The 15,745-nt window shown below is 49.4% G+C and overlaps 1 protein-coding gene across 4 annotated transcripts; it reads right to left on the bottom strand.

Annotated features, from left to right (window-relative positions):
- Window positions 1–832: 832 nt before the first annotated feature.
- TPX2 (TPX2 microtubule nucleation factor) lies at window positions 833–15,601 on the bottom strand. Of its 4 annotated transcripts, none has more exons than XM_087749978.1 (18): window positions 15,325–15,601; window positions 9,568–9,720; window positions 9,168–9,293; window positions 8,849–8,957; window positions 8,159–8,290; window positions 7,604–7,654; window positions 7,348–7,470; window positions 6,773–6,906; window positions 6,329–6,486; window positions 5,738–5,906; window positions 5,449–5,587; window positions 4,696–4,912; window positions 4,368–4,466; window positions 3,478–3,654; window positions 3,188–3,334; window positions 2,515–2,626; window positions 1,685–1,872; window positions 833–1,248 (listed from the first exon to the last, which is right to left on the bottom strand). In XM_087749978.1, exons 2-18 carry the CDS (start codon window positions 9,668–9,670, stop codon window positions 1,138–1,140), a joined length of 2,295 nt encoding a protein of 764 aa, XP_087606104.1. In that variant the 5' UTR covers window positions 9,671–9,720; window positions 15,325–15,601; the 3' UTR covers window positions 833–1,137. The 4 variants fall into 4 exon arrangements, with proteins under 4 accessions (XP_087606104.1, XP_087606103.1, XP_087606105.1 ...); XM_087749977.1 differs by lacking the exon at window positions 15,325–15,601 and adding an exon at window positions 14,814–15,024; XM_087749979.1 differs by lacking the exon at window positions 15,325–15,601 and adding an exon at window positions 11,385–14,307.
- Between the last annotated feature and the right edge of the window lie 144 nt (window positions 15,602–15,745).

The raw sequence follows: 15,745 nt of genomic DNA, 5'->3' as shown, positions 1-15,745 counted from the left end.
CAGCTCCCGTGACCGCCAGACCCCGCGTCTTTATTTTGCAAGTCCCTTTTGGGCTCAGGAAGCAGCAGCACAGGATCCCCGCAGTTGGCAGAACAGGTAACAGCAACACAGGCACGTCAGCGGGCAGCAGCGGCGTCCGAGAGCATCGTGTGGAGTAGTTGCATCCCTAAGCCCTTCGTGCCCTCACGCAGCCTTTTGGAGTCATCTTTCTCGTTAAGGCAAGTCCGAGGAAAGGCCTAAAACACAGTCTTACCAGGTAAGAAGTCATATCACGATGCTAAGGTAAGAAATAATTCTTAGTAAACGTTAATCGAAATTTGATCACCTCTTTGCGACGCTGGAAGTTTTGTCCTCCAGCACATCAGGGCACTGGCTCTATATTTAGCCCCGCGAGCTGCGCTAGACTGGCTAGGAGACGACGCGGTTTTAGCCGAGATAACCGCGCTGGCAAGAGCCAGGGAGGCAGCCTACAGCAAGTCATTTGCCAGTTAAGTGGTTCCCCAAATAGAATGACTTCAGCTGTAAAACAGCAGCAGGTTTAATGCTCTAATATACACAGGGAACTACTTTAAAAAGCGTGGGCAAGATTCATATTAGCACTCAACAAGGAAGGTCAGACCTGCAATACGCCGGCTCGCAGGAGCCTCACGTTACTTAGTTCAAGTTTAATACAGACTAAAAGCCTAGGAAACAGACACCTGAAACCAATACTTAGGTGCACAAAGCCAAGGCAGCTCCTCCAGCTGCGCACATCCCTGTGCGTTCATCGAGTACCCTTTACCGAAAACTCTTCTGCAGGAGAGGGATTCAGCCCACTAGCAAGAAACAGCGATCAGATTAGGGATTTTTATTTAGTTCAAATACACAATATTTGTATACAATATCAAAACCTGGTTTAGTCTTTAGAGAACAAGATGTCTAGACGTGAAGCGAGGCCATGGAGACCGTACGGCACTGCCAGTATGCCGTGCCTCAGCCACCTGCCTCAGGTGGAGTTAAAACTACTCAATATAACGATAATGGAACCAAGGGCAGGAGTTGAGACTGAGCAGTCACATAAAAACAACTGTTCCCTCTCTGCCTATCAAGAGAGTGGGGAGGGATGGGATCTCCCTCCTGCTATCGCGTGGTTGCGTATCAGCACCGGAATCGATCCGAGAAGTTGGGAGACTTCGGCATAGTCAGCGGCTGATCACTGGGCTTCACTTCTACGCTGCGGTATTTGCGTATTGGGTTTGCCTTGTGAACCTGTGGGGGTGGGGAAAAAAAAAAAATCAAGGACAAATTGAAGCAAATGGTTGCAGTTATGACGAAGCTGAAGCTTGCAGGCGAGCCATCGGCGGGATGAAGGCAGGCGTCTGTCTACAAGGCTACCACGCTGCCTAGGGCACCGGAACGAGCCACCGGGAGCACACAAGGCACGCTTTGGGGCTGTGGATTTTACAAAGATCATTCTGCTCCGATGACTACACGTGTACAGCTCTGAAAATCAGCCATCCCAGCAGAGCTGCCTTTTTGGTTTTTTTTAAGACCAGTTGTAAAGTTAACGAGGACTCAATTTGCAACAGGGAAACTTGAAAAGACAGTCTTAATGCAGCTCAACGTTGACATTAGCTCATTTATACTATATTCACACATCCCTTTGGGTTACTTCACAACCCCTGTTCAGAACTAGCTCACTTACCAGTTCCTGCCTTAGCTTCGCTACTTCTTCCTTTTCACGCTCCTCTTGTTGCTGCCTGACCTGCTCTTGATACCTCTCCCTTATGGCTTCTGCATCTGCCAATCGTTTTTCAAATTCTTGCCGCTCTTTAGCTCTTTTTTCTGTTGCCAGCTCAAAGCTTTCAGGAACTACGGAATCAGAAAGGCTCTCTAAGTTTAGAAACAGAGGAGATAACATTGGTGCAAAGACAGTCAGGTAAAGCAGAGCAGTACTAGCACCAAACGGAAGCCTCCCTCTGGAGCGCGTCACCTTGCAGGGGTAGTTAGTGGATACCTCCGGGTTCAGGAAAAGAGAAAACCTTACGCCCAAACGTGAGCAGCGTTAACGCAGACGTCACCCTGTCACGGGCCTTCTCATAGGAGGGAGCAAGCACACAATTGTTGGTACAAGTTTTGGGCTGGTTCTATACCCCACAAAGTTTAGTCAAGCCTAAGCCGTAGATGCCTTCGTCTCATTAGAAGTGGGAGGAAGAGACTGACAGCCGCTGCAGAAATGCCAGCTGTCTCCCCAGGAGCTCCTCGCACACCATTTACCCTTATCCCAAGCTGGCACGCATCAATCATCTGCCAATTGCAGCATAGCTGTTAAATACAGCTGCCGTGTTAGTGCAGGACAGGCAAGGAAACTCCCCGCTCCCTGGGGACACGAGCTGTTAGGGAATTAGTTGATTAAGTGCACGGCATTATTGGCTGTGCTGATAAAGAAGAGGCAACAGCCAGTCTAAACATCATTTAATTGCATCAGTTCTGAGTTATCAGCCAAGCCTGTGTAGCGAGTGCTTGTAACTCTACCTGATAACAGCTTATTTTCCTTTTTAGGCACAAAAGGCTCCTGGTACATCACTGTGTTGGGACGAGCTTTAAAACATGCCGCCTCTTTCTGCTTTTTCAGGTCTTCTTCACACTGCAAGAGAAGAGGAGCCCATCAAGCGCCAGGCATAACGAAAAGATTATGTCCCTGCCCCCCAGACGTCAGCATTCCCAACACTGGAAAAGCCAGCTTGGCTTAGATCTAATCATTTGCATAGAAAACTATATTAAAGCCAAAAAGTCGTGTCACCTGTTGCCTGCCAGTTACTTTTGCCAAAAATAGCCTGAAGAAAATTTCAGGTGCCCACTGCAGATTTCACATGAGAAAAGCAGTATATTATTTATACGTTAATAAATCCCCAAGCACAGAGATGGTCAGCAAAGGCATCCAGCTGCACATAGCTGCTCCTCAGAAAATACCCCACAGCCGTTCAGGCCGTTGTGGTAAATCCCATCACTTACCATAAAGGGAGAAAAAAACCCCAACCCAATCCACCAATCCTTAACCCATAGCACAAGTCTCACGCCAAGGACAGAATAATTCATTGCTCAAACGCAGATCCTGATTCCACTCAAGCAGGACACTTTCTGAAGTCGATCACAACTTCGCTAGCTGCTTTCAGTCTGGCCATACCTGTTATCCTTTCCATCCTACCTGCTGCTTCCAGCTCTGTAGCTTGGCAGCTCCCCGTTCATCAATCTGCAGATTGAACGGTTCGGGCTGTGTTGGGTTTTTGACCTTCTTTTCTGGCAGCTTAACGTGGTCAAAGTAAGGCAGAGGTAGCGCTTTGAACTTTGGCACCTGAAAGAAACAACTTGCAATATTTCTTGCCCTTTCCTCAAAGGCAGGAAGCTTTGGAAGTTGAACAGCCAACAGCAAGAGGCAATTCCTGCCACACCCTTTTTACTTAAGGAGTGGAACCCAAGGTAGCTTTTAGTTCTTACCTCTTCCTTCTGCAATTCTTCTATTTTTTTCTCTTTTTGTATTTGCCGCTCTCTGTCACGGGCATCGAAAGAGAAGGGGCAAACTTCCACATGCCTCTGCTCCGGCATTTTCGGTTTGAAGGGCACTCCGTAATGTGGCATAGGGTTAGCTTTGATCACAGGGACCGCTTCTTTCTCCTAAAGGGATATGAGCGTTAGGATCTGACACAGCACCGGATTTTTGATTTTCGTAGAAAGACTACAACTCCTGCCAAACACAGCCATGAGTACTCAAGTTCCTTTAATAAGGGTCACAACAGCGTCAAGCAAACCCTCTGCACACTGCGAAAATTAGTCATCCCCAAAGTACCAATTTACAGGCATCCCGAACCACAGGTAAGTTCTGCCTCTTTCCAAACCACTATCATTCTAGTACTCGTGCAAATTAGACTGTAATCCTTTACGTCCTCTTCACAAGAGGGAAAGGAGGAAGGACACGATGCATTCTGAATCCTGCTCCCCACCTCCTGGGATCTAGAGTGACTGCAGGGAGAAGAAAGGCCACATGCAATATCTGCCCTTCTCAACGACAGAATAGGGAAGGGCAACGTCCCAAGCAGTTTGCTTTCCTCCTTCACGCCAGCAACACCTCAGAAGCCCTAGTCAGTGCTTAAATTGAGTTATCTCATTTTGTGTGAGAATTCAGTTTCTGTAAAATGAGTAGCAGCAACTAGATCGTTAGATGGGAACGGCACAGAGAAAGATGACCACTGGAGGAGCTGCCTAACAGGAGGGAAGGGTCTAACCGAGCCAGACCATCACACCCAACTGGCAGACGCACGGCAGGCCGGCCAAGGCAGACACCGTGGTGGGACCAGCAGGCTCAACTACAGCCCATTCCCAACAGTTACCTTTTCTTCATCTCTGCCAGACATTCGGGTTCTGCTTTTCAAGGTGAAGACTGGAGACTTGGGGACGGTAACGGGAAGCACTTTCTTCTCTGGAACACCCTGTTCAGAAGAGCCAGCAGGGAGTTACCCAAGCCAAAGTGCCAAGAAAAAGCACTACAGAGAAACAACCTGACATAGCACAGTACATAGCCACTGCAGTTCTTGCCTAATGACAGACAGCGCTTACTGAAGATTATTAAATACATATTGCAACATAGCCATGGACATTCTGAAGCTAATTGCCACCTCGTTCCTAATTTCCAGGTCTGGGTATTACTAAACTTCTTACCACAACGTCCTCCAGGATTTTCGTGGGACATGGCCTGGAATGGAATTCAAAGTGCTCTTCCTCCTGCTGCTTCTTACTCTCACGCTCCTGAATCCTTTTTTCGATTTCCAACTCAAAGCCAATGGGTTGCGTGAGCTCCTTCACAGAGGGTTTCTTGGGCAGGAGTGGTCCGCCCTCAAAGATTTTGTGATCGAGTTCTCGTGCTTTGAATTTGTACCTACAGAGGAAAGACGGAGATAGTCACCGACGTGTCGTACATGGCAAGACGCAGCTTCTAGCAAACGGCTTCTCTCACAGCACAAAAGAGCAATAGTCAGGTACAGAAGCAGTTGTGCCACACACACACGTTACTTAGTGTGTGGCTCCAGTTAGCAACTTCTCCTTTGCTTTTGAAACAGCAAGACTTTAAGGAAAAACCTTATGGATTGCTTTCTTGGAAATCCCAAACTCTGTCTGCAGCAGAGTTTCGAAGTGTACACAGGCTGTACTGGGTTTGCTTTACTGATCGTAAGCTGTACGCAACCCAAGATCAGCTCTCCTCAGAGCACTTTCTTCAACATGAATTGGCTACTTTTCACATCCCTGCAATCCGAGCCATAGGATTACGCACAAGCTAAAAGAATCTCCATGTTTTTATACTACTCATTCTTTTACGCAAAAAGGGTATTCCTGAGAAGTGATATTTTGGCATCTGAAAGGTGTTTCCAGTGTTGGTACAATTCTCTCGGAGGACTAGGGTAAGCCTTTACTTACTGTTGAATTTTCTCTATTTCCTCTGCTTCTAACTCTGCTGTAGTTTTGCAGGTGACAGGTCTGAAGCGCTGCTTTGTTAGAAGCATTGGCGTTTTAGGGGTTGTAAGCCGAGCCTTCACCGACTTTCCTGGAACTGGGCCTGTAAATTCAGGTCAGAGACCAGCTGTTAATGGCAAGGCCTGCAACAGGCACAGCCTGTTTGCTCAGCAGCAGCAGTCAAAGCATCGTCCTGGCTCTGCCACCGTCTCTGTGGACGGGCTCCTGGCTGGGCGCAGCCAGGACTGCTCACCATCAGATTTCCTGCTCCTCAAATGGTAGCGAGAGGGCGTGCGTTTTTGGAATGCTTCTACCTGCTCAGCAAGGGACACGTATTCTGATGTGGCTTCTTCGAGTTTTCTTTTGTTTCCCTGGGACAGATTGAAAGGTTTGGGGACAGTGGGTCCCTTCGGCATTCGCCCCTGGAGACAAAAAAACCACAGTCATTATGGCCATTTAACACAGGATGCTTCGATGACATTTCCTTTCCCCACCGATTCACAGTATCTGTCCCTTCCCCTTATTGAAAAGAAAATAAGGCTTATGTCTAATGTTAAGTGTCTGAATGTGCACAAGCTAGTTATATCGGGAAACGGTATCAAGTGGGAGATTAAAGCATGAAGTCCAGTGACCAGAAGATGTGACATTAACGGGCCCTTTTCAAAAGGGTCCTTTAGACTCTTGTGGCAATGCAGATACGCAGTGAGCTAACAGTTACGTTTGCACAACGCTTGCCTCTCCTATGATAACCCTCTTTGCGGATTACCGGCAGCACGTGTGTTGCAAAAGCAGAAAGAAGGTGACGAATTAGTCAACTGACTGCTGGCAAGATTCTGGTTCTCACCGGGGAAGGATGATGCTTTCTCAGTACCGCTGCAAAATCCAGTTCCTTGTACTCGTTCCCAGGCTGGCTTTCCACGTGTTGTTTAATTCTATTCTCCGTGCAGAAGTGGAAGTCAATTGGCTTTGTTACTTGACCAACAGTTCTCTTCACGGGTTGTCCTAAAGAAAAAGAGCACGTAAGGTCTGGAAGCCTTTGGGGGGCATTTACTTTCTAATAACTTGAACAGGTTTTGGAGAACTCTTCTGTAATATTTCAAAACACGACAAAAACCAAACAAACCTGTTCCCAGGCAGTTTAGGGGCTGATCTACATTAAAAGCCACCTAATCCTAATACTCATTACAAGATCTGGAATGATTGTTTTTACAGGTACTTGTTCAGCTCCATGCAGCACTCCCCAGCTGAGCCCAGTACAGCTTCAACTTGCAGTTCAGCTAGAGCCCACCTGCTCCAGCAATAGCTGCTTTCAGAGACTCCTCGTTCTTCTTCCGCAGCTCCATAACCTCCCGCTGCAACTGCTGCATCTTTTCCAGCTCCTGCTCCTCCGTGCTCTTCAGCTTGCCAGAAAGATTGGTCCTCCTGCAGAAGCATGTTAAAGGGTGAGATATGCCTTCCTGCTTCGCTGGTTATTAGCATGACGTTAGTGCAAAGGAACAAGCTTATCTCCGACTTCGTTGCAGAAGCATCACTCATTACAAAAGTATACTCTTTAAAAAAGATCTATTTGGGTTTTGTTTGCTCAAGAAAGCTTGCAGCTAACTGCTATCCTGCATACACATTTGCTGTATGCACGCTTCATCCATTAGCAAGAACAATTTTTTCCTCAAATTAAAAGCAAAAGCTTTCCTTTGCACGGGTTCAGGCGGTGAAGTACATTTCATCCTAATACTGTTGTCTTGACCTGGTGTTTACTAAATGTGATACCATCACATGCTAAGTTGAAGCTGAAAACACTCTAGCCAGGGCTGTCACCTAAATCAACAGTGGTTCGCAAAGACAAGTCACAAGAAAGCTACGTACTTTAACACTGTTGGCGTGGAGGGCATGGTCAGCTTGCTTTTCCCTCTCCCTTGGGAGAGGTCGGGATTCTGCAGGGGCCCGCTCTCTGTGGATACTTCTGTCAGATTCTCTTTGCTGCTAGAACTGAGGTAACAAGTTGTTACAGCAAACCACTCCAATTAACTGTGCTCTAAGTGACCGATCACCTGCAGCTCTCACCACCATGCATAACAGCCCAACACCTGGTGAGTTCTAGGGCATGCCAGACCGGCCTTACCGCACCACGAGCCCAGGTACCGATCGTCTAGTTTTCCCTGGTACCCTAAGGCTGTAGGAGGGAAGATGAATTACTGAGTTTTTGGAACTTAGGCTTTTCTTGAGGAGGTAGGCGTACTGTCGTTCATCTAGGTACAGCAGCATTTGAACGATTGCACTTCAATTTCCTGACCTCAAGCTTATCACCCTATGATATCTTAGTGGTTAAGATAATTTGAGAAATATTTTAGCTGTGACTCTTTCATAGCTTATGACTGCCTGATGACTTCCTGACGGATAAGTTAAGCCAAATTTAAAGCTAGCTGACAGGCGCCGAGTAAGGAGCTTAAGAAACCCAAGCTTATCTCATTCACTTCTCTGCCTCCAAATAGAGCGTTTCCTTCGGGTCTTACAGCTATTTCTTCTTGTTATGAAACCAATATCAGGAATCGGGTTTCGGTTACCTCCCCCTAACCTTCCTGTGGAACCCTCTCAGTCATGTGGAAATCCTTTCCAAAGGAACAGTTGTAGCCCCCCCCCCTTCCCCGCCCCAAACAGAAGAGCTTTGATGACGTACATTCTCATTTTTTTCAGGGGTGGAACCTCTTCCTTATTAACCAAGGCATTAGCATTTCTCTCCGCTTTGATTCTAGCTGGCTGTTTGCGTTGCTGGGTTTTTCTCTGCTTTGTAGCCTGTCTCCTACCCGCTCTAGAGTGGAACAGAAAACGGAGGTTAGTTTTCCCACAGGTCTGAGAAGACACACAATCTGTATAATGCTTTTTATGTCAGTGCATCACCTAACTCCAACGTGCCCCCTATGCAAGTGGTGTGTTTAACACAACAATCCAAATACAGCATGAATTATTTAAGTTTAACAATCCATAAACTTAATATCCCTTGGTATATATGAGCATACAGGCCCCCTTGCATTCATATCAACAACGAGCTCTGCCCAGCTCAGGCAGATATAAACAAAGAAACTTTATAAGCCACTTCAGTTTCAGATATCCTCACATTCCAGAAGCTCCCAGTGCTACCGAGTCTCACTTGACAAGTATGCGAGACGCTGCATTACATTTCCACCCCTAGAGATTGTCCCTCCAGCTTAGCAAGCAGATCAGCTGTCCCAATACACCATCTCCGTGCTGGAGAACCTCAGACCCGGAGGACGGCCCAAGAACAGCTAGAACTGCAGATCCTGAGAGCAAGGACCCGCTTCGTTACACCGTCACCAAGCTTCACACAAGCCGAATACAAGTATTTCACCTTTGAGAGGCCTCTGCAGGAGCAGCAGCTCTCCAGCTTGACAGGGATCCAACGATATTCTGAGGAACCGCGCTGGCCTGCGCACATTCTGCTTCACCGTGGCTTTCACCTGAGAACAGTGACAAACGTCAGCTCATACACATATACGTATATATACATATACGCACGCACGGAGGAATGCTAAAGTGAAACCACATGAGACCTTGCTAGACAGCAATATATGAAGATGGTCCCGCAAAAGCCAGACTGAGGCCTTTTCATTTTGCCAGTGAAAAGCGGGTAAAATTTATCCTCTCCCCCCCATACCATGCCAGCTTACTCATTGTTATTCCTGGTGATGCGACAGAAGACGGAGTAACATCAGGCTTTGAAAAAGCAGGGCTGTTCTGCGAGGCCTTTGCCAGATTTTCTTCAGGAGAGACATTCTCCAGATTGGCTTTTTGGTCTGTGAGGAAAGAGAGACTTTCACTATACATACTACGTTAGGAATTTTTAACAATACCTCAGAATATCATTATGATGTTAACAAAGTCACCTGACAAGTTACAGATGACAATCAAAGTTTAAATACAAAACCAAAACAAAACAAACCCATGCATGATGAGCGATGCAGTTAACAACATGAGTAACCCGCTGGCACAGAAGCCAGGTCCAAAACGAGGATCACGTCAAGCCCTCATCCAAAGGGAAAACAAATCAAGGAGCTGGAAGCAACTTACCAAACCAGGAGTCTGCGTCAAGCACGTCATCATCACTCAGAGCCGCAAAGTTGATGCAAGGGTTTGGGACATCAAAGGAATAGCGAGATTCTGGGTGAGACATCTTCACCTTCACGCTGTCCCCGCGAGTCCTCCGCTTGCACCCCTGCAGTCCTTTAGACAACAAGCATCGGCCGCCTGTTACACCAACCCCAACACGGGTGTCAGCTAAATCATTCTCTGCCTCTCTTCCTCGGCGCAGTTTCTAGAGGTAGACGCCGGGACAGCCTTTGGTACGTGTTCCTGCCTTGTAATCACAGCCTTCGGACTGAACGCCTCATAAGCAACGCAGTTTTTTTATTCTACTGCTGACTGGGAAAGCTAAGGAAGTTTTACCAGTGTTGACATACGCAGGTTCAAAGCTATTAAAAAGATCAGATTTTGAAGGTTTTCTTTCTACCCGTAGGCACTAGAACTGTATCTTTTGAAAAGGAAGTAAAGTACAAAGCTTTTCCAGAGAGCGACTGATGTGCCCTCCCCTCCCTCTCTCGGCAGAGTTCTGACCCTCGCCAGGGCACAGATTTACGAAGCGAGAGCCTGACGATGAGGCTGGCTCCAGAGCACCGCAAAGCGCAGCCTTTCTCCCTCTGAAGGGCTACAAACAAGAACTACCGACACAAACATGCTCTTCTACGGAGTAAATTGATTTCCAAAGCAGGAAGAGCGTTCTGTGGAGTATTGTTAACGGGCAAAAAGCAGGAAGAAAGGCAGCGTAGGGTCCCTGCCGTGGTCCAGGGCACTACCCCGATGCTGGCCAGGCTGTAAACAAACCGAGCACCGTGACCGCGTGAAGAGCGGTCCCTGCAGTTAATTAGTGGAGCACTGACAGCAGGAGGAGTCCCTGTGTCAACAGGTGATATTAAACTCAATGGAACAGGAATAAAGCCAGGGACAAAGCTATAAACCCTTAAATTGTAACAAAACTTCTTGCAAAGGTGTTTTCATGCTTTCGTGATGCCTCGCACAGCTGCAAGGCAGAGCCCATGAGGATGTGTTATAAAACACTCCCTAAGGAAACCACCTGAACTTTGCTTTTATGAGTCCAACCAACTCTAAAGCAGCGTATTCTTAATCCGTGAAGTCTCAGACCTAAACCATCTGTCTAGGCAGACCACACATAGTTCAACCCAGATGGTATGCTCCAGAAATAAGGAGATGTTCAAGAGTAAATCATCGGCCCTCCTTCCCGAAGATGGCTGCACCCAGAAGCCTTCAGTTCCCCGGCACAGAATCGCGATAGTTAAGGGGAGGAATGTCAGTAGAGAAGCATCAGCTACATGACTGTGAAGATGTCAGGGTAGGACCCAAAGAAGGCAAACAGAAGAATCAGAGCCAAAACCAACTGTAACCGAGCTCAAGACACGGCTGGAATCGAATGCTTTCCTACCGCCCTTAATCAAGATAGAGTTTCTGTCAACGCTATCTACTTTTTTTAAAAATCAAGTGCGTCATCTGCATTCCTCCCTCGCCCTCCCCACTCGGTCCACCGAGTCGGAGCTCCGGGCATCATGTTTCACAGCTACTTGTGTCCGCTGCTACGCTGCTGCAGTTTCCAGCTTTTTACTGTGCAAAGTCCATATTCTGTCATAGCGTCAGCACCCTCACCGCCGACCCCCTTCTCTCTCTGTCCCTCCCAGATGGAACCCAATAGCCATGAAAAGAAATGGAGCGCATCAACGCCAATGTTTCATACACCAAGTTTCTTGAAAGAGCCGGTGGGGAGGTAAAAGTTATCGTGACTGAATCCCAGAGGGTGCGTTTCAGTCAGAGGAACTCACGGCATTCGCTTTTCAAACTCCTACGTATCCTCCGAGCCCTGCGCAGAATAGGATTTACTGCGAAGCAGCAGTTCACCGAAAGGCATCTCGCTCCTCCACCCGTCGACTCAGCTTGGGACTGAGCTCCCGTCAGCTGGGAACGTTAAGGTGATTTATCACTCCGATATGCCCACTGCGATGCTCCTGCAATCGAAACGGGCTCGGCCAAGCACAGCCTGAAGCCCGGTGCCCACTCCCTTGAGGCATTTTAAGACACCCAATCATGATTTTGATGGCAGAACCACCATTATCTCAATCTTTTCTTTAAAGACAGGAGGTAAAATTCTTTCTCTCCACCGTGGCACTCTTCCACCAGAAGTGAGGTGCAGAAACTTCTTCTCATTAATAGGGACATTACCTCATTAGCAGGCACTGCGTGCATTTACCAGACTGTGGTTACAGGCACACTGTAATCCTACATAACTACAGCATGGATTTAAAGCGTAACCCTGCTCTCCCCCACATCCATCACCTTCTGTGTCGACACTAGCGTCCGCAGAGCCTCGCCGCGAGCCAGCCGGGGAACCCTCACCCCTGTTCTGCAGGATCAGCTTTCACCTGGCTTGCAGAGAGCTGCTCACACCGGCGCCGGTGCAAGAAAGGAGGAGGATCTGGTCCTCTCGCTTTCAAAAATAGCCCAAATTCCTTTGATAAAAGCAACTGCCTCACTAAAACCTTGATTCTCTGTCTAGGTCTGCTCCCCTCACTGACCGAAACGTGCCACGCAGCCACGGCCCCGTACGGTTTCTGTACGGAGCAGCACACCCGTATCCACAAAGACGAACGGACAATGAGTTTCTCTGCACATCAGGTTTCTTTTGAGTAACTACACTTTGGCACGTTCCAGGAGAGTGCCTTGGCCTGGTTTAGGTTAGTTAGCTTTGAAAAAGGATTAAGCTAAATTGGAACAAGCATTCCTATCCCAGAATAAGACTGATCCAACAGCAAGCGCAATAGGTATTTCGGAATAACTTCACACCTCGCTCTAATCCAAATTAGCTTTAAAATGCTGACACGATTCCTCCACAGATGGGCTCAGCGTCTTTTTCTCAACGTAGCTGTTAATTTCTTGCCAAAAACATTCAGGCCAGACAAGGCTGGGGAGGAGTAACTCCAACAAGACCTACGCAGTACTGGCCTAGCCGCAGCACGTGAAACTTGGCACCGAGCACGTCGTAAGGGACCGCTTCGCAGTTATGACCTAACCAAAAGAGCCTCTCGTTTTCAGAGCAGCAGCCCAGCACGGACCGATGGTCATCAGGACGGACGAAGATGAGAAGTTAGAGGTCAGAAGGAGAGAGAATGGGGAGTTTGGGTTTGGGGGAGCAGCAAGGGACGGATGGAAGGAGGGTGCAGAGATCTGCTCTTTCTTGCTGCCTTGCAATGTAATTAGATAAGTCCTTGGTCAACTTGAGACAACACCTTATCACAAGACACCACTGGAGCTTCATAAGCTATAGGCGTTACTTACTCTAAACCCTAACGGGATTGGAAAGGGGAAAAAAATAGTACGAGATACACAAAAAGGATATTCTGAGTTACATTAGCAGATAAACCTGAAGCCAGCTGATCCACGTGCCTCAAAACCCAAGACAGACAATAGGGAATAAGCACAAGAAGCTTCCTCAAGGGCGAGGAAGCTGCACGGCAATTTGTCACAGTCATTCCAGTGCCTTCTGCTGGGCATTCAACACCGACTGCTGTTTAATCACAGGATGCTGCATTAACCAGGCAACTTGCTTAATTCAGCCTGGCAGCTTCTTTATTGTCCTGCAACCCAAAGCTTTCCGTCCCTTTTATAGGGACGATAATTCAGACAAAGTCCCCAGATGCTTTTCCTGGGCTAATATGTAAATTGGACCATTACAAGGGGCTGGAAACTGCTCTCGAGATTCAGCCCTGCCACTGCAGCCGCGTAGGGAGCTATCCCACCGCAAAGGCGCCCCGGGAACTCCTTCAGCGCGATGCCAGCAGCCACTAACAGAAGTCATCCTTGCTTTTCCCTGAGCGGGGTTAAGGGAATGCTTTTAACAAATTCTGGATCGACAGCTTCTCCTTCCTTTCTGCTGCTCCTCCTTCAAAGCTCAAGTGCCAAAGCTCAGCACAGAATCAACCCTGAATTCATCATCCCGGGTACAGAACAGAGGCAACGCTGCTGTTCCATCATGTAATACTCAAACTGGGAGATGAAGCTTTTAACTCTACGCAGGCGGGAGATGAGCACGCAGAGAGCTCTGCAGACCACCCCGGCCTGCCATCGTTAGCCTACAGCAAAAGGAGGAGCAGCAGCTTTTCTCCCGAGCAGCCTTTGCTCTGCTCACAGCGGCCCAGAGCCGCCTCCCTTCCAACAGCCCAAAATAAACAGCCCTGACATCGTACGCTCCGTAAATGAGATCCCGCAAGTTTTAGAAGACATGAAGATGGGACATTCTAAGAATAGCGGTTCAAGGAAAAGGAAATTATTTTTAGCCAGTACACCCTCAACTTATTGTTAGATAAAATGAATCTCCTCTAGTTTAAGAAAAGCGCTGTACAAAAATAGCTAACTTAATACCTTTTCTGTTACTTAGGCCAAGTTTTGCCTGGTTTTCTTTCCTCCTTTTCCTAGGAAGCAGGATTTGGTTTGAGAAGAAGTAACATAGTTTTTCTTAGCTCCAAAAGTAAGATGCACGCTTCGGGTTTTGAGCAGTCAGTGTGAATGAACAGTGAACGCCACAGCACAGTGGGCGGCCTGGCCCACGCTGGCATTAGCACGGCTCGGCGCTCTGGGTTATAATTCATCGTGAAAGGGACAGACTTCACGTCAGATTTTGTGATTGTTTGGACACTCTGTCATGGTTTAAACCCAGCCGGCAACTAAGCACCACCCAGCCACTTGCTCATCCCGGTGGAATGGGGAGAGAATTGGAAAAGTGAGAAAACTCATGGGTTGAGATAATAATAGTTTAATAATTGAAATGTTATAAAAATAATAAATTATAATGAAAAGGAAAACAATAGAAGAGAGAAGCAAAACCCAGGAAAAACAAGTGATGCAGCTGCTCACTGATGCCCAGCCCGTCCCCGAGCAGCGATCGCTGCCCCAGTTTATATACTCCCAACTCCCCCAGTTTCTATACTGGTCATGGCGTCACACGGTACGGAATAGCCCTTGGGCCAGTCGGGGTCAGCCGTGCTGGCCGTGCCCCCCCAGCTCCTTGTGTGCAGGCAGCATGGGAAGCTGAGAAGCCCTTGACCAGCGTAAGCCCTACTGGGCAGCACCCGGACCATCGGTGTGTTAGCAGCGTTATCCTCACGCTGAGCCCAAACCACAGCCCTGTGCCAGCTACTAGGAAGAAACCTAACCCGACCCCAGCCGAAACCAGGACCCACTCGCATCTCAACACGCACCTTCACTGCGCTCAGGAGGCAGCGTCCCCATCTTACCGGCACCGCCGGCCCCTCCGGAGGGAGGGAGCCCCCGCCACGGCGGCTTCGCCCGCCGCCGGCCTCCCGACCGGGGTCGGGCCCCACGGGTCTGCAATTAACCCTCAGGGGTTTAGGCCCACGCCGCGGGGCGCGATCCTGCCCTCCCGCCACCGTGCCAGCCCACAGCAAAAGCGGCCCCGGACCCGGGACAAGGCGCCCGGAGCCGCTTTCCGCCTCCGTTTCCCAGTCGCGGCCTCACGGTGCTGCGAGGGACCGGGTTACCAATACCCGGGCCCGGAGCGGACCCACGGCCCAGCCACAGCCCCCACAGCCGGAGAGACCGGACCGGATCACGGGGGAGGGCTACGGCCTAGGCCGCCGTTACCGGACGGCGTCTGCCACGGAAGGGGAGAAGGTGAGGCGAAGCCGAGAACCCCCCCGCGGCAGGGGGAGGCCGCCCGGTACCCGGTAGCCGCCGCCCGGTGCCACTCACCTCGGCGCCGCGGCCGCCCTGCTCAGCGCCTCCGCCCGCCGCCGTTAACGGATTTCAAACAGAGCTCGTCGATCCGAACCAACCAATCAACGCCTAGGGCACGCCCTCGGTGCGTGCCGATTGGGCGGGCCGACAGGAGACCCGGATGAGCAAACCTCGCCCCGCGCAGTGGAGCGCTGCGCGCAAAGGCTGACGGGAAACGTAGTGCCCGAGAGCACAGCACCACAGCAGTGGGCCAGCAGCAAACCACAACTCCCACAAGGCACCGCGCGGGGCGCGCCCGGCCAATCAGAGGAAGTGGCGCTTTGAGTGCTATTCGGAGACGGCCTATCAGCTGCCGGTAGGCGGGTCCCGCGGGCAGGGCCGGTGCCCGCACCCCGTCGCGCCCGGGAGCGGCGGCAGCCGGAGAGGCGGCCCCGCC

Source organism: Nipponia nippon, unplaced genomic scaffold (assembly GCF_047370975.1).
Source record: "Nipponia nippon isolate SJK-2023a ecotype South Korea unplaced genomic scaffold, ASM4737097v1 scaffold_13, whole genome shotgun sequence".
Taxonomy (NCBI): domain Eukaryota; kingdom Metazoa; phylum Chordata; class Aves; order Pelecaniformes; family Threskiornithidae; genus Nipponia; species Nipponia nippon.
This window is presented reverse-complemented; position numbering and strand designations above follow the sequence as displayed.

Coding starts and splice junctions, on each gene's coding strand:
- TPX2 (XM_087749977.1), bottom strand. CDS start 14,844: ATGGGGACGCTGCCTCCTGAGCGCAGTGAAG. Junction 7,471..7,603: donor GTACCTGGGCTCGTGGTGCG/GTAAGGCCGGTC, acceptor TTGTTACCTCAG/TTCTAGCAGCAAAGAGAATC. Junction 5,588..5,737: donor GAGGAGCAGGAAATCTGATG/GTGAGCAGTCCT, acceptor CTGAATTTACAG/GCCCAGTTCCAGGAAAGTCG.